Source organism: Cnephaeus nilssonii (assembly GCF_951640355.1).
Source record: "Cnephaeus nilssonii genome assembly, chromosome: 3".
Taxonomy (NCBI): Eukaryota; Metazoa; Chordata; class Mammalia; order Chiroptera; family Vespertilionidae; genus Cnephaeus; species Cnephaeus nilssonii.
In genome coordinates, this window is record NC_137074.1 from 21726826 (window position 1) to 21749164 (window position 22339).

At 40.9% G+C, this 22339-nt stretch overlaps 1 protein-coding gene across 6 annotated transcripts in view; it reads right to left on the minus strand.

Annotated features, from left to right (window-relative positions):
* Positions 1-22339, minus strand: part of VEPH1 (ventricular zone expressed PH domain containing 1) — a 192717-nt gene that overhangs the window by 159178 nt on the left and 11200 nt on the right. For all 6 annotated transcript variants that reach the window (XM_079766886.1, XM_079766882.1, XM_079766885.1 and 3 more), the window contains 2 exons: positions 14490-14705; positions 2991-3165 (listed from right to left, as the gene is read on the minus strand). In XM_079766886.1, the coding sequence (XP_079623012.1) occupies positions 2991-3165; positions 14490-14705 (391 nt within the window). The remainder of the gene's footprint in view (positions 1-2990; positions 3166-14489; positions 14706-22339) is intronic.

Genomic DNA, 22339 nt, shown 5'->3' on the forward strand with positions numbered 1-22339 from the left:
GGGTTGCCGTGGCGACCTAGCACTGACTGCCGCCGCTGTGGGTGCAGCAACCCAGCACTGACTGCTGAAGGGGCTGGGGATCAGGCCCAGAGAGAGGCCTGGAGAGAGAAGCAGGGTCTGATCCATAGCCTCCATGGCAGCTGTTGATCAGCTCTTGCCTCTCTCTTTCTCTCCAGGCCTGCCCCTGGGGGCTGCTGATCAGCCCCACCTCTCTGATCAGGCCCGGAGATAGGCCTGGAGATGCTGACTGGCATAGAAACTGACCAATCAGAACCAAATCTGGGTGAACTGTGAGGAGCCAATGGCTGCCTAAGAGGTGGAGCTTTTGACACTGACTGGCATAGAAACCAACCAATCAGAACCTAATCTGGGTGAACTGTGAAGGCAGAGTCTAAGGTGGGGGCTGAGGAGGGGTCTTAAGGCAGCTGGGGGTGAGATCAGGCCAGCAGAGGAGGGCAGTTTGGGGCAAGATCAGGCCTGCAGGGGAGGGCAGTTAGGGGTGATCAGGCAGGCAGAGGCAGTTAGGGGCAATCAGGCCGGCAGGGGAGAGCACTTGGGGGCAAGATCAGGCCAGCAGGGCAGGGCAGTTGGAGGTGAGATCAGGCCAGCAGTGGAGGGCAGTTAGGGGCAATCAGGCAGGCAGGCAGAGGGGTTAGGGGCAATCAGGCAGGCAGGCAGAGGCAGTTAGGGGCGATCAGGCAGGCAGGCAGGTTAGGAGCCAGCGGTCCCAGATTGCGAGAGGATGTTTGACTGCTGGTTTAGGCCCAATCCCAACCGACAGTCGGACATCCCCAAGGGGTCCCCGATTGAAGAGGGTGCAGGCTGGGCTGAGGGAACCGAATTTCTTGCACCAGGCCACTAGTAAGTAAAGAAAAAAGAAATATTTCTGATATCCCTAAGGCTGTTGGCAGGGTATATATACAACAAAAACTTGCAGAGCAGAGAACTTGCTACTCAGAGACAGCAAGATCACTTCTGCTTTGAAGCTCAAAGTTTGATGTGCTCATGTGAGTGATGGTGGAGTTTACAGACATATCTGTCCTAAAAAAATCTAAAGCCTGAAATATGTAGTCCCAACTTTTTAGGTCAAATTATCATTTATTTTATGGTAATTTTTGTTGTGCCAGATCAAATAAACCAAATCACTTGTTTATTTCAAATGCTTGCAGTGAATTAGGAAAGTGTATTTTGCATTTCAAAAGATTTTTTTTTTGTCATTGAAAGTGCATTTCAAGAAAGGAAAAAAAAAAACACACTCAAATACATGACCTAAGTTTTTGGCAGCTACAAAGAGACAATTCAACTTTTTTTTTTTTCCATATATCAGTTACTTACAAGTCTAACTATCATGGACTTAAAATGTGTGTGGTTTATAAATGTTTTTAATTCCTATAAAATCTGTTCCAAATATATAACCAAGGTGGTGAAAAAAACATAATTGCTTTTCTGGGCTTTTAGCGAATTTAATACGTATAAAGTGAAATTAGCATTCAATCCTGTGGCCAAGAGAAGGATACTGACTAGTAATATCAATGACAAATCTTTAGAAGGGAGCACAGGGAGGGTGATAAACTTCCACTGTCGTGGCTAGGGTTCAGACATATCTGGACATCTGGCAGACCACTGGGGAAGCTGATCAGATGTCTGGGGGTAGGGGTGTGAGGGTGGGGGTCCTAAAAACTCTTCTTAGGAATGTTTGGTACAATAAACAGAACCTCAGTCCTTGGCGGGTGATAGGCATTTTGAGAGCTGGAGAACTAATATTTTTGCTAGGCCAACTCTTAAGTCTATAGTGGAGCCCAGAGAAGAGACAGTTTTAGACAAAACCGAACTGTCTATTGACCAGTCTATTGACTTGGTCACACAGCTTGGCACTGAGAGCCAAACAACCCTGCTCTGGGGCCTCTCCACCAAAATGTGACAACAAGGAGAAAGACGGCTGTTCTCCCCGATCCTGCCACATGGAATTAGTGGACTGAGGACTGGTGTCTCCTGACCTTGAATGAGCAGCGCAAAAGGACAGACAGGCAGGGCAGTGTGGAATGGAGTCTGTTCCTGGGGCCTTGATGGCAGCAGCCACAGAGTTTGCTGGGCTCAGGGTGGTGGCAGTGGACACCACCACAGCACGTCCTGTCAGGAAGCATGGAGAGGACAGCAGCAGAGGCTTGTGGCCTGGCTGGGCACCGCAGAAAGAGAGCACATAGAGTCCTTGGGGACTCTATGAAATACTTTTTCTGGAAGCATTTTGCAGGGGGTTGACATTCAACTTGAACATGTAGGAAGGGACGTGTAGGCCAAGATACTCATGGACCTCACACAGTTTTATTAATGGGCACTGGGGACAATTTGGTGCATATCAAATAATACCATGTATTCTTCTTTTATCCCAAATTAAAAACAAACAAACATGGTTTCTGATAGATCTGAAAGCAAAGGAAAAAACACAAGACAAAGAAAATATTTTGACTGGACTCAACTTGATCTCTTCCATTCAAATGTAAAACAGTTAACAGAGGTGTCCTGGTTTGAGTTTTTGTGATAGCATTTAACACAAATCAGCCCCCAATAATGTTCACATTTAAGAAGTCTTTACACATTTTCTGGTGTATTTTAGCTAACATTTCTTGCTTTTGGAAACCAAAGGAAGAAGAGGTTTTTCATCTGCCACCAAGAACAGTACAGACAGACAGGCTTACCCTGGTCTGTAGATGGACAAGGTGAGCAGGAGCATAGAAAACAGTTCGCCAAACTGAGAAATGTAGAGATGGAAGCTTACAATGTCTCTAATGAGCCCAAATAATTCATCTGCCCAGTGAAGAGACACAGACGCAGCCAGCCCAAGTAACCTTACCCATGTTCACAAGTCAACTAGTGGTAAAGCAGAGACTCTAAGGTACCTCTCAGTACTTTAGGTCTCATTTTCCACACACTGAAAACACTTTTGAATGACTCCTAACACATGTCCCCAAAGCTCAGCCTTCACACCATACCTTGGAGTATGCTCTTCACTATAACTTCTGTGTGATCAGCCAGGAGGTCCGCCTTGGTGATTGCAGCCAGGGACAAGTAGTTGGACATATTCCTGCACAGTTCCTTGTTGCTTCTGTGGAGGAATTTCACTGCAATGGGGATGGCTAGTGCCATCACAGGGGGCCGGTTGTAATTCTGAGGAAATGCAAGAAAACAACATACATATAGCAAGAGGCTCATTATTTGTTTATTCACCCAAGAAATATTTCTTGAGCTAAGCTCTCCAAGAGCAGGCATTAAAACAAAGGCCTCCACCCTGCTTTCATTGAATTTGGGTACTCTTGTCCTTATTAGGGAGACTTAAGGGCAAAGAGGCAATTCACAGCATAGCCTAATGAGAGTCATGATAGGCAAAGTGCAGGGTACTAATCAAGCAAAGAAGCACCTAACCCAGTCTTGCAGGTGGTGTCTGGAAAGACTTCATGGAGGAGGTGATGTCTTAGTTGAGATCTAGTGGATGAATAAGAGGTGGCTGGGTGGTGGCAAAATAAAGAGTGAACGGAAGGAAAAGCACACCTGGAGGCACAGGGGTGAGAGAGGTTGTGCATTTGGGTAACTGTAAATCGTTCAGTATGGCTGGAGTGTGGTACATGTGGAAAAATTGGGAGGTGAGAGAAGGGACTGCAGAGGTAAACGGATATAATGATGAAATGAGTTTCGAATTGATCATTATTAGGGTGATCAGGAGTCACTGTTGAGAAGAGTAACATCAGATTGATGCTGAAGAAATTGCTTTCTAACTGTATCTTAAAAACTGAAGTTTCAGTTAATGAAATTCAGAAGAAAAAAATGAATGAACAGAAGACTAAAATATAAAGGAAATTTGATCCTAAAATAAGTATCTTCTTGATTTACTTTGTCATTGAACATCAGTATCTTACACATAATAATTTTATCAGATTTAATTACCTAATTTGAGAATAATATTTGAAAAATACAAGTTATTTTCTTAAAAGTGAATGGTATGTCTTCACTACCGTCAACCATTCTGACCATTCTACCCCTTAGGGTAAATATAAAGCAAAACTTGGACAGTGCACAGTGTCTTTGGGAAGCTGACTTCATATTATATTAGAAATAAAAAGTGGTTGTTTTCCTCGAACTGTTAACATGAAAAGTGCTATATCTTTCCACATTGAATCATCCCCTCTAATACCTCCCACAATTCTGGGTTTGTGGTAGATGTTCAATAAATATTGGACTAATGAAAAACATGTTATAGTTGTCATTGAGAACATAATGTGGTAGGAAAGGAGGAGGGGTGGCATCTTCCCTCTTGCTGGCATCACCCATGGACAGTGATGGCCCAGTGTGAGCCCAACACCCCAATGCCATTCATTTTCACAGATGGTTGGTTGGACAAGTGAGTTGATACACACGTCTTCGCAGATTCCAGCTTCTACAGCCATCATCTCAGGTACTTCTAATGCAGACATTCTGCCCTTGATTTCAAGGATGGTCAAATGACTCAGACATTGGTCAGAGATTTACATTTTCCTGGTCCAAATGATGGGTTCAGGGATGAGCAAGTTATTCAATTATAATTAAGGAGCCATTAAGGGCTCTATGAAACAGATTCTATTTTCTGAAGGGTTCAAGGCGTTGAGAATGCACAGTGGAGGAGCTGCTACCATCTTGTGACCTCAGAAGGAGAGGATTTGTTTGACATTCAAGGCAATGTGGTCCTATCTTAGAGACAAGTTAAGAAAAACCAGGTCCTGGTGACATCATTTGAGCCCCATGCATTAGGCTGTACCTTAGGCCAGTTCTAGCCCTAAACTTTTTAAAGTGAACCAGTTAAGTCTCTTGTGCTTAAGCTTTTTTTCCCCACCCAGTCCCTAGAAACAAAAATAGACCTGCTAAACCCTTAATCTCTTCTTGTAGTTTCACCCATTTTTCAGACTCAAGGGTCAATCTGACTTCTGAACAGAGACAATAGATATTCAACAACATAATCTGACATTCCACCATGAAGTCAGCCATACTGAATGCTCTGACACTGTTCCTTGGTGACAAATCATGCCTATATAGCAGTTTCACTTACTGGGTCTCTGTCCTAACGTCTTAGAGTTCCCAAAACTATATAACTATCAAGACCATGGCCAGCAAGCTTACTTCTCTGATACTAGGCTCTGCCTTTATCTAGTGTCTCCCCTCTTGGTGAATTTCCAGGGGGTCCTCAAACTTTTTAAACAGGGGACCAGTTCACTGTCCCTCAGACCTTTGGAGGGCCGGACTATAGTTTAAAAAAAAACTATGAACAAATTCCTATGCACACTGCACATATCTTATTTTGAAGTAAAAAAACAAAACGGCAAAAACACCCGCATGTGGCCCTCGGGCTGTAGTTTGAGGACGCCTGGACTAGGCCACACTGGTATGATGGATGAACTATATGAGGCCTCCCTGAGAGGCTGGCTGCTCCCCTCATGTTAGCTTTGGAATTCTGGGTGTGTGCGTGATCAGCCACACAGAATTCTCAGATCCACTGATGCTAACTTTTACCAAAGGATTTCCAAAAGGCTGGTGCATAATCAGGCCAATATACTCATCCACATAAGGGTGTCTCCCAGGTCACACCTAGGGTAACCCTTTTACATTATTAGATATCAGGAACCAGATTACTAACCAGAATTTTCACTCATGCGCACAAGATCAGATGGGAACAAAGAAAGATCCTGAGGGATATTTCATCTAGACCATGTGAAACCTAACTGAAATAACATTCCTGCACTACAGCCAAATCACCATCTCTAGTGACTGGAGCTTTCCTGTTCATCAGATTCAATCTCTACCCCCTGGGCAGAGCTGGACAAATGTGCCCAAACAATGACCCCATGCTGAGCATCCTCTTTTGTTGTTGACTTACTCTTCAGACATGTAGTGTTTAGAAAGGCCAATTTATGTGTCCATTTGCTCAATTATAATATTTTATTCCTGTTTTCTTGAGGTTATATTCATATCACCTCAATTAGAGCATTGGATGTTTTCCAAACATCTCAGTCTTACTTATATAATTTCTTGGGTTGCCCCCATAGACAGCCAATTTCTCCATTCTGCATAGACTTTTGCTAATTTAACTTTTAAGTGACACATCTTTGTCCCTGTGATGGCAGGACAAAGCCCTCATTTTGAGAGTAGAACATAATCAGACAATTCTTTTCAGAGCTTTCCTACAATGAACTGCAGACCCAAGTCTTCTTTATCTGCTCTGAGTCCTTAGTCAAGGACAACTTGCAGCTAGAGAGGTCCACGTCTTCCATTAGACTCTAATGATTAGAGGATTATGCCTCCAAGCACTTTACCTGCAACTTGCTGAGAAACCACAGTTGGCAGCATTGGGAAGTACAACTCAGGTGTTTCCAACTAGTTGTGAACACAGGCACAGTGAAAGGTCCAGGGAATTCAGTATTTTCAGCAGCTAATGTTTTTGCACCTTGGACATGGACTGACACTTGTCAGCAACAATGAAATAACATGATGTCTTAGCCAATTTGTTCATATTCCTTTTACCACAATTCTAGATGTTCTTGAGAAAAAGAGTGGGGAGCTGTTAAAGTTTTTAAAGTGTAGTTCCAAGGGAAATATATAAAATTCCCTGAAAACTGTATAATATCATTATTTAACACACACACACACACACACACACACACACACACACACACAAACAAATAAAAAAAAAACTTTAATGCACTCAATTTTTCTGTTCCCCCTCCCCCCTCATAGGTCATCTGGAAACTTCTTAAATGATAGGAGAAGGGAAACATTAAGCAAAGAGCAAATAGTTCATGTAAACACTAAGGAACTGTGACCAAAGGCTCACAATCTCTAAACAGTGTCTAGACGGTTCCTAATGTATCAAGAAGCCAGGGGCACTGCTGTCAGCAATGGGATCTGAGTGAGGAGCTGGAAGGCCAAGATAAGGCTGGACAGACACAGGCCCTAGGACCTGACAGGTACTATACAACCTCCTTCCGACAGCTGAGCTTTGCTCTCAGGTGAAGCAAAAGGAGTTGCTAATGCAGTAGATCGCAGGCCCGTGAAATGGTTTTATCACTAGGATTCTTTGGAGCACAGGAATGCTAATGGCACACATGCCAAGAAAGGCCTATGAATACTCAGACAAATAAACCACTTTAGCAGCAGCTGTTAATGCCAGAGCCTACGATAGATCTTGCCCCTCAGTGCAGACGTGAGCAGGCTGGTATGTGTATCATCTTACACACAACTCAGTGTCCAGTACTCAGGGAATAGAGTCAGTGAAAATCAGGGTAGAAATAAAGACATGTTCATGGGGACAGTTATATCTGCCTGGAGAAGCAAAACAAGAGGCCCTTGTTCTACAGATGCCAAGAATTATATTTCCTAACTAGATTAGCACAAATTTGAGCTTTTGGTGGCGATTTTCCTCTTGAAAATGTACTTTGGGAACCTTTCCCAGTGTTTTAAGATTGAAAAGAATAAAGCTAAGTAGAAGAGATATTTATCTGAAATGATAGCAACTAAAAAGCTCTTTGGCCTCGAATTCAAGCAAGAGCCGTAAAAGAGTAGTCTCAAGAAATAGCACACATCATTTATTAAAATAGTTATTTTATGGTTATTCATCTGGCATCATTGATTAGATAGTCAAACTAAATTTGAATTTACATAAAAAAATGCTTGGCTCTTAGTAGCACAGCCTAGTAAAATCTAGATGGCACATACGCCTAAGTTTTCCCAGTATATTTCCTGACACATAATGAGAGCGGGTCTCAGGAACCTAGGGGGCGGGTGTCCCAGTCTCCTTTCATTTCATGCCACTGTTTCATGTGGCACTAATTGAGAAATAAGTACCATGGCCCACTCTGAAAGAAGGGCACTTGGTATGGAAGCCAGACAACAGCCACGTCTCTTAAACTATTTGTTCATTTGTTCACTCACTCATTCATTCAAAAAATATTATTTTGAGCACTGACTGTGTGCCATTCACTTGTTCTAGGTGCTGGGACTACATTAGTGAACAAAACAGAACTTATATTTTGGGGAGGGGGACCTAGGCAATGAACAATGGCTATAACAAGTAATTAAATTAATAGCCTTTTAGAAGGTGCTGTTTTAGAGTCTTCTGCAGAGGATGCTTATGATGACATCAAAGTCAATATTCATGCGGCACTTTCTGTGTCCTAAAGATTTTATGTCTGTTTTTTTTTTAAAATGTCTACTCATTTAATCCTCACAACAAACTTATGTGGCAATTACTCTCGTCATCTGCATTTTACAGGTGACAAAATGAAGACACAAAAAGATTAATTTGCCCAAGATCACACTGCAAGTAAATGGTAGAGCTGGGTTGCCTATTGGATAAACTTCTAAACCAGCATAACCAGTCCTGCCCGAAGAGTTGCATTGGAAATGCTCTCAAAACTATCCAAAGCACTTTGCATGCAATGCCAATCAGGGACAGATTTTGAATCTTCATACAACATAACTGAGGAAGAAGAAATAAGACAACTGACATGTGGAATCAAAGAGAATGGTCAGTGGGGTCCTCCTAAAGAGGAAAAACAGATTCTTTCTGATTTTCTAACCGTAAGATTTGGGGATTATTCAGATTCCTCCCTCCAGATAATGTCCTTGGGCAATCTTCCTCTCCATAGGGCTCATCAACAGTGTGAGCAAAGATGAGAGAGATGAAATGCAGAGCTAACTTGACAACAGCTCTGCTTAAGTGATTTGGTTGGAGAAAAGGCTGTAACTGCTCTAGAATCTCATTCTAGCTCATCAGCCATGTCAATGGTTATAACCTCCTTGAAGTGCATTTTAATTTTTTTCAACCCTCTTCAGTTTTGGATTTATCCTAGAATCTAATGTGGAGGGTGTCTTCCCCTTCATGACTTTTCGAGGGGCAAAGAAATAGGCATTGGCCAATTCTATATAAAAACCAGGTCATAGAAATCTGTGGTTTGAAATAGGCACTTCCAGAGAGTGGCTAGACCACACAGGGAGGTGGCTTTTATAATAAAAGATGTTCTTCAGGAGCAACAAAGTTGTTATGCCCATTTTACAGTTGGCAGCACAGAAGTTTAGAGAGATAAAATAAGTTTTATCTCATTTATGTAAGACCAAGAGCATCTGACTCTAAGACCCTCAAGCTCTAAAGCTCTTTGCTATTCTACCTCTCAGCATCTCCTAAGGCCGTGGTCGGCAAACTGCGGCTCGCGAGCCACATGCGGCTCTTTGACCCCTTGAGTGTGGCTCTTCCACAAAATACCACGGCCTGGGTGAGTCTATTTTGAAGAAGTGGCGTTAGAAGAAGTTTAAGTTTAAAAAATTTGGCTCTCAAAAGAAATTTCAATCATTGTACTGTTGATATTTGGCTCTGTTGACTAATGAGCTTGCCGACCACTGTCCTAAGGGAATCAGAATTTCAAACTGGAAGGTGATCTGGTTCATCCTTTATTTTCTAGATGATAGATTGAGAGCCTTGTCTAAGGACTCAGGTGGGTTGGTAAAAGCATATCACCCAAGGCAAGAGATAGCAGAACCCAGAAGTACATGCTGCACAACTGTATGAATTTTATATTGAGGAATGTCTAAAAGGTGAATTCTGGAATTTTATATTATTTTAAGGTTAATGTGGCAAATTCATAAATTTAGGGACAAAGAAAAAGAATTCGATACAGGGGTTGGCCAAAGTATGTTGACAGTTGTGTGTACAAAACACAGAGTTTATTCTTCTATTATTACTTACTAATTACTGTATTACTTATTTGTACAATCCACTTTTGTCCACCCCCTATAATTACTCATTAAAAGAGGAATAAAAAATGGTCCTTTGGGGTAGATGGGAATAAGATCGAAAAAGGCAATTTTGGGGAAAATAAGACAGAAAGTTTTTGTGTGTGAGTGAAAATATTTAAATTTGAAATGACAATGAAATGGCCAGAAAAAAAATATCAAGTGAAATAGCCAAGCACACGGAAAGAACTGGTGGGCCCTCGCCTGCTGCAGGGATTGCTTGTTTGGGGAGACGAAGTGGATGGAGAGAAAATCATTCTTTTTTATTGTTGTGCAAGCTAAAAATTGTAAGGCTGACTTTTGAAAGTTGATTTACTCTTTATTTTACTGAAAACACACACACACACACACACACACACACACACACACACACACACACACACAACAGAACAGAATATGAGTCATTTGGATTTATACATGGTTCCCACAAGAACCCAAATTACAAGTAGGAGAAAAATCATCTTTTTGGCATTCATTGCAGGCCAGATAGTTCTCCTTAAAATTGGATGAAAGCTAACTGCCAGTGCTGTGACCACAGCCTTGCTTTGCTTCCTGGGCTGACTTTCTGGGGTCACATCCCCAGGAGTGGCCTGGACAAATCATGACCTTTGCTGAAAGGCGAGTCTGCCTGTAGGGTTTCCCGCTGTCCTTTACAAAGCCTTCTGCCTCCTTGGAGGGCACATTCAGGACACCCTGTACCCACACTGTCTCTACAGGCTGGCGTCTCTTGTCCCTCTCAACCACGAGGCCTATCCCTTTGTCCTTCTCTTTATCTCTTTCCAAAAATATCAGTGCTTGTCCTTGGGTCCCTATGCTCAACAATCTTATAAACTCATTTACAGAGTCACTGAGTCAGTGACCAGCAGTGAGTTCGGCATTTTTATTTCTCAGAAACATTTGCTTCCTCTTTCCCATCCCACCCCCAACTTTGAAGCAGAGGACCTAACCCCTTACCCAGAATGAAACATCATTTTTTATTAGAATTTAGGGCACTTGGAAGGGCAGCCTGCTCTTCTGACCTTGGTCTTATTTCACAGATCTGGACTTTTGCACAAGCTGTTTTTTTCTGCTTGGAATGTCCTCTCACTCCACCTTTTCTATTTGGTGAAATTCCTGCTTATTGTCCATAACCCTTTCCAAAGGTGATCTCCATCCAGAAAATCTTCCGGACTCTCTAGAACTGGCGACCCCAGGAGCCACTACCCACGTGAAGCTGCTGAACACCTGAAAGGGGAGTCCTCCAAAGTAAGACGTGCTAAAACGCACATCGGATTTATAACACTTAGCATGGAAAAGTAAAATATCTCACCATTATTTATATTGATTACATACCTAAATAATATTTTGGATATATTGAGTTAAGGAAAATATATTATCAAATCAATTTCATGTGTGTCTTTGTACTTCTTTTTAATGTGATCACTAGAAAATTTCCAGTGGCATCTGTGGCTCATGTTTGTGGCCTGCATTCTGTTTCTGTTGGGTGGCACTGTGCTAGTGTCTAGACCAGTGGTCAGCAAACTCATTAGTCAACAGAGCCAAATATCAACAGTACAACAATTGAAATTTCTTTTGAGAGCCAAATTTTTTAAACTTAAACTTCTTCTAACGCCACTTCTTCAAAATAGACTCGCCCAGGCCGTGGTATTTTGTGGAAGAGCCACACTCAAGGGGCCAAAGAGTCGCATGTGGCTCGCGAGCCACAGTTTGCCGACCACGGCTCTAGACCAATGGTTTAGAAATGGCAGTGGGAGCTGAAGAATGCAGCTACTTTCTGTGTGAATGACCTTGGAGTGGCACTTTGGAGTAAAATAATATGTTTCTGATGTATGTCAATAACATATTCAAGGTAACCAATGAAGAACATATATTCGGTCTTTGTTGTTATATCCAAGCAATATTAATCTCTCATTATACGTGAAATCCCCATTTTCTCTCCTCCCATCCCTAACTCTAAAGATAAAAAACAAACAAACCAACAAACAAAAAACAAACAAACAGAAAAACCAGTGTGATAGTGTGTGTAGAGTCTTTTGTTCAGTTCACCAGCCCCTGGACTGAATGTGAAATATGAAATATGCTCTAGTTAAGCATAGACAACTCTGAGAAAAAGTAGAAGAAGAAGGAATGAAACTAATAGTAGATGCTACACACAGTGCTAGACACTTTAACACAATGAGATGTTCTTGAACTGTGCTTAGTGGGCTATTTATATATATTGTGTTTAGGTAAGGCTAGGGGAGAAAGTTTCAAGGTTGAATCACAGTGAAAAATGCTGTACTAATCCGTTAACCAGATTTCTTTATTGCAGGACTTTCTGAAGACTTTAATATACTATGAAGCATGTGGTAGCTCAAAAGGGAAAGATTGAATTCAGTGTTTACCAACTTATCCTACCTTATAATAGAGAAACATGCAAATTGACCGCACTTCCTCTATGCCCACAGCCAATCAGAGTGAACAAGATGGCAGTTAATTTGCATATGCGGGCGCTGAGCGGCCTGGGTCCAGGAAACATCCTCCGGACCCAGGCCGCTCCTAGCCTGTAGGCCCGTGCTTAGGTCCTGAGTGGCAGGGGTCCCAGAATGCCCCCTGGCCACTCAGAGCCTATGGGTGTAGGTGCCAAGCAACCTGGAGGGCGGAACATCCCCGCATCACTATAGCGTTCCGCCCCACCCCCAGCGGCTTGCAAAGGCTCCTGCACAAAGCAGCAGTTTGGGGCCACGCCCCCAGCCAGGCGCCCAGGACCGGGGGCTGCCGTTGGCCTCCGGGGTGTGCCAAGACCCTGGCGGCCACTGCTGTGTGCTGCCCGGGGTCCCTGCAAGCCCCGAGCCTGAGGCCCATGGTCAGGCTGGCTGCTGGCCTCCCTAAGCCACTTGCAAAGGCTCCTGCACAAAGCGGCGGTTTGGGGCCACGCCTCCAGCCAGGCGCCCAGGACCAGGGGCTGCTGATGGCCTCCTGGGTTTGCCAAGACCCTGGCGGCCACCGCTGCGTGCTGCCCAGGGTCCCTGCAAGCCTCGAGCCTGGGGCCCATGGTGGGACTGGCTGCTGGCCTTGGGGCGTTTGGAGATGGGGATGTTCCCGCCCCGCCCCAGAGGCTTTCCAAGCTCCAGCACCAAGTGCCAGATTGTGTCCATGCCCCAAGCCTAGCGCCCTCCACAGGGGGATGGCTGCTGGCCTCTGGGGTGTGCGGAGACCCCGGCAGCCACCACTGGGTGGCAGGGACACGCCCCTAGCCCAGTGGACACAACCCAGGGGCTGCGTGAGCTGCAGAGGATACACCTTTTTTTAAAAAAAATTTATTTTTTTTTTACAGAGAAGAGGGGAGAGGGATAGACAGTCAGAAATATCAATGAGAGAGAAACATCCATTAGCTGCCTCCTGCACACTCCCTACTGGGGATATGCCTCCAACCAAGGTACATGCCCTTAACAGGAATCAAACCTGGGACCCTTCAGTCTGCAGGCCCACGGTCTATCCACTGAGCCAAACCATTTTGAGAGTAAATACCTTTTCTGACAACTCATTGGCTAAGCTCCCTGTAGGCCACCAATTGCAGTGTTCTTGGTAATTTGGGTTATAAGACTCCAAGAAGGTAATCTAGGGTTTTTCCACCACACTCTTGAAGGAAAAAATGAAGGTCCCTTGAGGGGTCCCAGATTGGAGAGACTGCAGGCTGGGCTGAGGGACAACACCCCCCGCTACCCCCTCCCCTGCCGTGCACGAATTTCATGCACCGGGCCTCTAGTTTGATCAATAATTCTCTTTTGAGAAGCACCCATAAACATCACTGGTTGGTAAAATGTGTCATAGACAATGTTGCTTCATCTGCATTTTACAGGGAGAAAACTGTGGCTTAGAAAGTTAGTGCCTTGCCCAACATTTCCATCTCACATAATTGTTTTGTGGCTGAGCCAAAATTCCAAATTGATATTTACGCCAGAAGAGAGAATTTAAATATGATCAGAACAGGTTAATATTATTATTATGAATAATTAAAATAAACTGATGAACAGAATAGATCCAGAGACGTAGAAGCATGGAACAGATTGATGAATCTCAGGGGGAAGGCAAGGAGGGGGTGAGGGGATGGGAAGAGATTAACCAAAGAACTTGCATGCATATGTGCATAACCCATGGACACAGACAATATTGTGGTGAAGGCTTGGGGGTGGGGGGCGTGCGGAGTGGAAGGAGTCAGTGAGGAGATATGGGGGACATCTGTAATACTTTCAACAATAAAGATAAATTTAAAAAAGAGAAATACACTTAAAAATGACAGTTCTCTCCACATATTCCAAGCTCATTGTCCCTCAGTTCAGACTCCACTCCCTCTTTGGTCTCCTTGGATGAAAGGGGTCTCCTTTTCTGCATTTTCCAATATTCCTCATTTAAATCTTGACACACATTGCTTTATTGTTAGCTTCTTATATGCACGTGTCTTATCTCTCCCAACAAATTAGAGCTTGCTGTGGTTTTCCTTTGAACTCCTCACAGGGGCTTGATAGAACCTTCTTGGTTAATTAATGACCAATCTGCCTGGCTTAGTTATTGATGGTTTGCGGTATCTTTTGACAGTATCCAAACACTATAGAACATTGGCTCTTGGTTCAGAGCCATCACATGTTCACCTCAACTGCCAAGCCAGTATCAAATAGGCATGATGTTAAATACCAACATACCTGTAAAATACAGCTCATGATATCAGAGGCGATTTTTGCATGGGGGGTGTCTTCGTCTTTCCCGGAGGGTCTCAGGTTGTGCTCCAGGCAGGAGTCCCAGAGCCCGACGAGGGCCTTCGCGTGCTTTTCAATGGACTCTGTCTCTCGGATGGCTGTGGTAATTCTTGTGATGCAGATCTCAACCACGGCCTGGTCATTGTTATTGGTTTGGTAATCCTATTGGGAAGAAAACCTTCACTTAAATAATACCATGGAAAATAATCCCTCAAAGGTTTATCCGACAAAACAGATACTGAGTCATTTAGCAAACAGGTGGGCCACACTGTGTGCTAGGTGGTAAGGCCCGATACCACCAGGGCCTCCTTCTTCCGAGTCGGGACTCTTGAGGAAGAGGCAGAGTTGGAAATGTGCTCAAATGGAGCAGATCCATGTGTCACAGATACACAGACAGGGAGCAGTGAGAGTCCAAAGGAACTTAGTTATTCACTCGCAAGTGGGTTTAATCTTCAAGCTATTTCAGTTTCTAAGTCCATTATTTTTTGCTCTGACATTTCAGTAACTTCGGTGAAATGTTTCAAGTTACCTTCCAACTTCTCCTCATAAGCTTTCTCTCTCTGTACACAATAGAACACATCATGTCATCTTTCTTTTTTCAATCCAAACAGCTTCCAAATCCATATTAACTTTTCCCAATGCTGTTGTTCTGTTTTAATTCTCCCTCAACTACCTAATCATCTTTATTGAGAGATGATATGATCCTTCAAAACATCTACATGTGAAAAACAGGCACACTGGTTTAAGTTGGAAATCGGTCTGACTGGGAACTCCATGGTGGACTGACAGAACTGCAAGCATAATAGAACAGGGAGGCCATCAGATAGGAAGTGATGGGGCTTTCTATCCCACTGCAAGTTCCAGCTCTAACAACTTTTTTATACTATTACCATGCTGCTGCAGTAACCATCTTATGCACAAAGCTCTCTCTCTTTCTTTTTTTTAAATATAATTTTTTTTTTTTAAGATTTGAGAGAGAGAGGAAGGGAGACACACAGAGAGAAATATTGATTTGTTGTTCCACTTATTTATGCATTTATTGGTTGAATCTTGTATGTGCCCTGACCAGGGATGGAATCAAACCTACAAAGTTGGCACATCAGGACAACACTCTACTCAGCAGCCAGCACGAAGCCCTCTCTACACTCTAAGTTACTTCTAGCCTAGATTCTCCAGAAGTGGACATTTCTGAGGAAAAGGAGAGGAATATTTTTAAGGCTCATGATACACTCTGCGGAATTATTTTCCAGAAAGGTCTTACAGATCTATACTCTCATCAGCTGGGTGAAAACATGCTCTGTCTATTGTACCTTTGCAAGAGCAAAGTATTTTTAAGTTTTGCTAATGGGATCAATGAAAAACAATATCTCATTGCTATTTTACTTGGAATTTCCTTGATAGGAAGGGAAATTAAATATTTTGTCATGTTTATTGGCCATTTGTATTTCCTCCTTTAGGAATTACCCACTGTATCTCATGTTTATTTTTCTTCAGATGACTTCATTAGTTTTGGTCCTCCCTTAGAGCAGTATCTTTTTCTGTTAAGGATATTAAGTCAAAGTTTGGCATATTGCTTGTGAATGTGTCTCCATGCTTCAGTATTTTTAGACTTTATTTACTTATTTTTTGCTGCTATTTATTGACATGTTGAGTATTTAGGTAGTCAACTCTGTCAATCATTTTGTGGCTTTATTGATTTTCATTTTTTTAATGGGAAATTTAAGTTGTTTAAATTATTAATATTTTTGAAAATGAAATTCATGGACATGGTACAAAAATTCAAAAGATACAAAGAAAGAGTTCACAGTGATAAGTAGTCTCCCTCTCACCCCAGTCTCCTTGCCCAAGGGAAACCAGGATCGCCAACTGCTCACATACTTGGCAGAGGCACCCCAAGCACAGGCAAATGTTCATTTACACAAACTCCTTTCTTTCCCTGTAACTTCTACAGCAGCTTTTCTTTTTACTTCAAGTTTTCCTTATCAAAGGTTTCATAAAATTTCACCCATATTTTTTCTAGATTAAAAAATACTTGAAAACATTTAACATTTGGTATTTTAGAAATTAATCTCTTAGCTATTCACTTAACTCTTAAATCTATTTCATATTTATGGACGTAAGCAAATATGCACATTGTATTCTGAATAGCTAATCAAGTTCTCCCACCATTGTTTGCTGAATACTCATTTTCAATAATTGTTTCATATACATCAGGTTCATTTCAAGGCCCTCTTTTTGTTCCATTTCTCAATTCTTTTACAATACTCATTTAGCTATTTTCTTCATCTATGCTTTACAAACTTTTAAGTGTTTACTGGTGTGTTTTATGTTTTTGTTGTTGCTGTTAGCAAAATATTTGTTTTTTCCTCATTAGAACTTTTAGTTATTGCTGGTTAAGTCAACTTACAGTTGTTTCTTTGTATTTATTTTGTACCCAAATGGTTAGCCCCACTCTTTATAATTTTGATAATTTTTCAGATCATTCTCATAGATTTTTTGGAAATATTTTTGTATTATATCTATATCTCTTATATATCTCATGGTGTATTGTGTCAGCTACAATTTCCTAAGCTATTTCACACAAAAGTGATAAGAGCAAGAATACTGATTTAGTTTATTTTTCCCCCCTTATTTTTGATATAAAATTTTATGGCCAAAAGCAAGAAAATGCTAAAATGTTTTATATCATATAGAATAAAAATGCTTAGTATATAATAATAAAAGAAAAATTTCTCCAAGGAAAAAATAGCAACCCTAAACTTATATGTACATAATTATAAAGCTTCCAGATTCATAAAGCAATCTTGCCAAAAGTACAAGGAGAAATTAACAAATACAATATTATAGTGGGAAATTTTAAAACATCTCTCTTAGTAGTTGACATTTCAAGCAAACATAAATCTATTGAGGATATAATAAAATTGAACAATAAAAATAACAGGAATGTTTAAAGTCAAGATACTTTCTATTTTCAAAGTTTATTTGTTGAATAATTAGAAAAAATTATAGATGAATTATTAGGATAAATAAGAGAGCTGAATGAGTCTACTGGATACAAGACCAGTACACAAATGCCATTTCTGTTATAATCACCTTAAAATATACTTGTGAAATACAATTTTTAAAAAGGATGCCATTTATAATCTCAGCTAAAAATATAATACTTATAAATTTAAAAAAGATGTGTAAGACTCTTAAGATCCTTAAGAAAAGAATAAAACTTTATTGAAAGATATTTAAGAAGTGCTAAATAAATAGATAAGTATACAAGATCTACAGATAAGAAGATTATGCCATTAAAATGTTAATTTTGTTCAAATTAATCTATAGACAATGAAATTCCAATCAAGGTATGACAGCATCATTCATGAAACTTGAGAAACCTAATACAAAATTGTTAAAGAACAAAACCAAATCAAAGCAATTTTAAAGAAGGGATTGGGGATACTTGTCCTACCAGATATTAATATTTATTATAATAAAAAGTGAAATGCAAGCTACATTTGGAGTAAGAGAAGCATAAGTGACAAAGGATTAGTACAAGAATATAAAAAAACTCCCTCAAATTAATAAGAAAAACTATATATTTTTAAATCTCAATAGAAAAATGAAAAGAAAAATAAAGCTCAATCATAAATAAGTGCTTTACGGAGAGGGAAAGCCAAATGACAAATAGCAAATAAACTTATTTTTAAAATGATCAACTACACTAATAATAAGGGGATTGCAACTTTTAATGATAATCAGATATCCTGTTTCACTTAAATTGACAAAAACTTAAAAAATCTCCTAAAAGCAAGCATTGGTGAGGCCACTGGAACTCTTATTCATGGTTAATGGGAGTGTAAATTGGTGCAACCACTTTGGAGACCAATTTGGTGGGACATCAGAAATTTGAAAACATTCAAAACCTCAAAACCAGTGGTTTCACCCCGAGTTGTATACACTAGACATACTAGTACATTTGCCAAAATTGCTAATCATAAGAATGTTCAGTGTAGCACTGTTTAGATAATAAAAGTCCATCAAACAAAGAATGGATAAACAAACTGTGGCATAGCCATGCAATGGAATTCGCTATCCACTGAAAACAAATGAATTGGATCTACACGCAGTGACATAGCTAAACCTCAAAAACATAATATTGAGCTTGTAATTGTATTTATATAAAGTTTAAAAACATGAAATATAATACTATAAGTGATTTTTGAATCATGACCATGTAGCAAACAGATAAAAACACGCACAAATAAATACCACAATAGGATATTGATTACCTTTGGGAGAAATGGGAGGAGAAATGGATTAGATGTTATTATGCAAGTGATTTTAAATGTTATCTAATTGCTTAAATTGGGTGATTTTTGAGTGCCTAACATTTTTTATTGTTATACAATATTAAAGAGAACTGGAAGGCGGTGGGACAATTAGGCCTGGGTGAACATCATGGGAAAGGTGGGGGTGGGGGTGGCAGAAGGGGTGAGTGGGTAAGGAGACAATCTCACCTGAAGTAGTCTGGGAGGAGAGCCAAGGTAACAGAAGAAGTGATTATTAGGTAAAGGTATTCCAGAAAGGACTTGAAATGAAACGACGAAGCTTAAAGTCACATTGGAGAGAATTTTTAGTGCAAAGTCACACTTTCAAAGCAAACAATAAGGACAAAATAGTTTCCATCAGTGTTTTGGAGGGCATGAACTACAAAAAGAGGGCATGAACTACAGAATAGAATCTAGTAAGTTTCAATTACTTTGTGAGTGACTTTAGAAGAAGGAATGGAGGCTTGCTTACTGAGTTTTCAGATCTACAAAGCTAGGAATGTAACTAATATATTGGACAGAATCATGATTTTTATTTATTTATTTATTTTAAATTTTTTTGTAGATCCTCACCAGAGGATATTTTTCCATTGATTTTTTTTTATTTATTCCAGAGAGGGAGAGAGAGATAGAAACATCAATGATGAGAGAGAATCATTGATCGGCTGCTTCTTGCACGCCCCATATTAGGGTTTGAGCCTGCAACCTAGGCATGTGCCCTGACTGGGAATCAAACCATGACCTCTGGTTAATAGGTCGATGCTCAACCACTGAGCCATGCCAGCTGGGCTCCATTGATTTTTAGGGAGAGTGGAAGAGAGAGGGAAAGACAGAGAGAAACACATCAATTGGTTGCCTCCTACATGAGCCCTGATCCGGGCCCAGGCCAGGGAGAAGCCTGCAACCAAGGTACGTGCCCTTGACCAGAACTGAACCTGGGACCCTTTGGTCTGCAGGCCAATACTCTATCCACGGAGACAAACCAGCTAGGGCTTGTGAGTGACTCTAGAAGAAGGACTGGAGGCTTGCTTACTGAGTTTTCAGATCTACAAAGCTACAAATGTAACTAATATATTGGACAGAATCATGATTTCTAAAAAGGTATGGGTATTCTGGAAGAAGGGCCTGAAAACAAGCATATTATTGCAAAGGTTTAAAATGTGACATAATTCACTTACATTTTGTTTTCAAGTTATCCAATTACAAGTCTTGATTCAACCTGGGAATTTTGGCACATCACAGTATAAATGTGGCCAACCCTGTGATGTTATTATTGAAAAGAAATTTTAGAAACAGAGTGTCTGATTAGTATTAGCAATTGTTCTAAGCAATTGGTTCAAATACTGGGCAATGATACATTATATTAATAAATTAGGAAGATTCCAGCGGAGGGTAACCAGAATGTTGAGAATTCAGGCAGTATTTGGGAGCTGCAACGAGGCATCCTCCAAGAACTTGAAAACAGGATTGTCCTTTGAGGATTAAACAACAACAACAGCAAAATCCATGAGTTTAAGTGGAATTAGACAGCTACTGGGCTCACCCAAGATGCTCTATGAGCATGAGTGACTTCACAGGTGAGTGAAATAATAATCTCAGGGAGGTAGAACTAAAATGTAATTATAACAGAGGAGGAAGAAATCTAATCAATAATAACATTCCTTATCCAGTGAAAGATTGGGTGAATAGACTTGGACAGAACAACATGGAGCACACAAGAATTCTAACTGACATGAGTTTTATTTTACATCGATAATCAATAAGTCAGCATTCTAATTTATACTTCTAAGTCTTGCATTTGGATAGCATTTCCTCATGTACTGACAAAATTGAGTTTCCAGACCTGAGACTGGAAATGTGAGGTGAGGTAGCCTTTCCCTGTCATAGGCCTGCCCCTTCCTTGTCATAGGCAAACACGAGGGCACTAAGGATGTTTAGCTGGGAAGAGAGAAGCCAGAAGTGAGACTGACACCCATCTTCGTATGCGTAAAGTTCTTCTTGTAGGAGCAGACATTAGGTTCTTTTGATTGTTGCGGGTGTGGGGTGAGGAGGAAGCACAATTGATAGAAAAAACAAAGAATAAGATTCCATCTGGCTGAAAGGAGAAACACACTAACCATTTGAACAATAAACAGCTATCTTTTTGTCAGTTAGGATTCCATGGTAATAAGCAACAGAAAATGTCTAGATAGCCTTAGTGAAATAATCATAAGCTATAAGGTGGCTCACAGATTTGAAGAAAAAGCTGCACCCTCTGGCCTGGGAAGGGCAGTGACCAAAGCAGACATGGTGACAGAGGAAAAAAACTGTTTCTTGAGGGCACCATCATCATGATAAATCACCCTGTGCTGGTTCACCCCCTAGAATTACTGGGAAAGAAATTCTAATTGTTATAGCTTGGGTCAGATGTCCCCACTTCTTTTCCCCCTCCTCCTCAGGCAAAGGCAAGGTAGGGAACATTGACCGAAGGCTCCATCAAGGCTGCATGCAATGGAAAGGGGAAATTTATGAAAGGAAGGTTGAGAAGCAGGAAAAATATCAAAAACCTACTATGTCCTCATCTTTGTAAGTGCAGAAGAAAAGGCCACCTACTTGTTAGGAATCCTAGAGAAGAAACTTCTGTGCTGGAAGAATGTTGGAAATGATGATTTAGAAGGTCCCTTCTAGTTCTATGTTTCTAACAAGAAATTGAGAAGTGGAATTGATTACTGAGACCCGGAGTCATTAGGAAAGAACTGATCATAAAGGATGGAATACAGCTAACGGTGAAGTGAGCCATAGAGTAGGTATGGTGGTTCAGTGGACTGATCACTGGCATTAGTCATAGAATGTCATGGGCATTGAGGCATCATGGATAGGTTTTGAACAATGGAGAGACATGTAATAAAATCTGGTGTAGGCAGTTTGATCTGGTAGTTGTTGGTAGAATTAACTAGAGAAAGGCAGGACCAGGGGAGTGGGGGAGTCCATTGTTTTGAAGGCCTGAGCCAGGGTGATAGAAGCAGGAAGGGAAAAGAAGGAGAAGATGAGGCGGCATTTCTATGGCAGTTTCTGCAGAATCACAGGGCAAGAGGAGAGTGAGAGAAAGGGGTCAAGAGTGACTCCAGGTTTCAAACCTAGAGATCTAGGAAAATGAAAAATGATAACTTCGAATTAAGACATATTGATTTTGAGGTCCTGGATATCAATTACTATGAGCTTGAAACTTAGAGAGAACTATCAAGCATAAAAACATAGATTTGGGATTCCCTCATGTAGAGACTATACTTGAGGTTATATGAGTAGATGATTTTCTGTGAGGAAAATATATAATGCAAAGGGGCAATTATGTCTTTTTAGAAGGAAGTAATCACTAAGAACTAGAGTCACTAGAAATCATTAAAGAAATAATGAAACTAGAATTGGCTTTTAAAGGAGCAGAAAGGGAGAAGGAATTCCACTAATAGTTATATTTATAACTTGGATTGATTAGGAAATTTA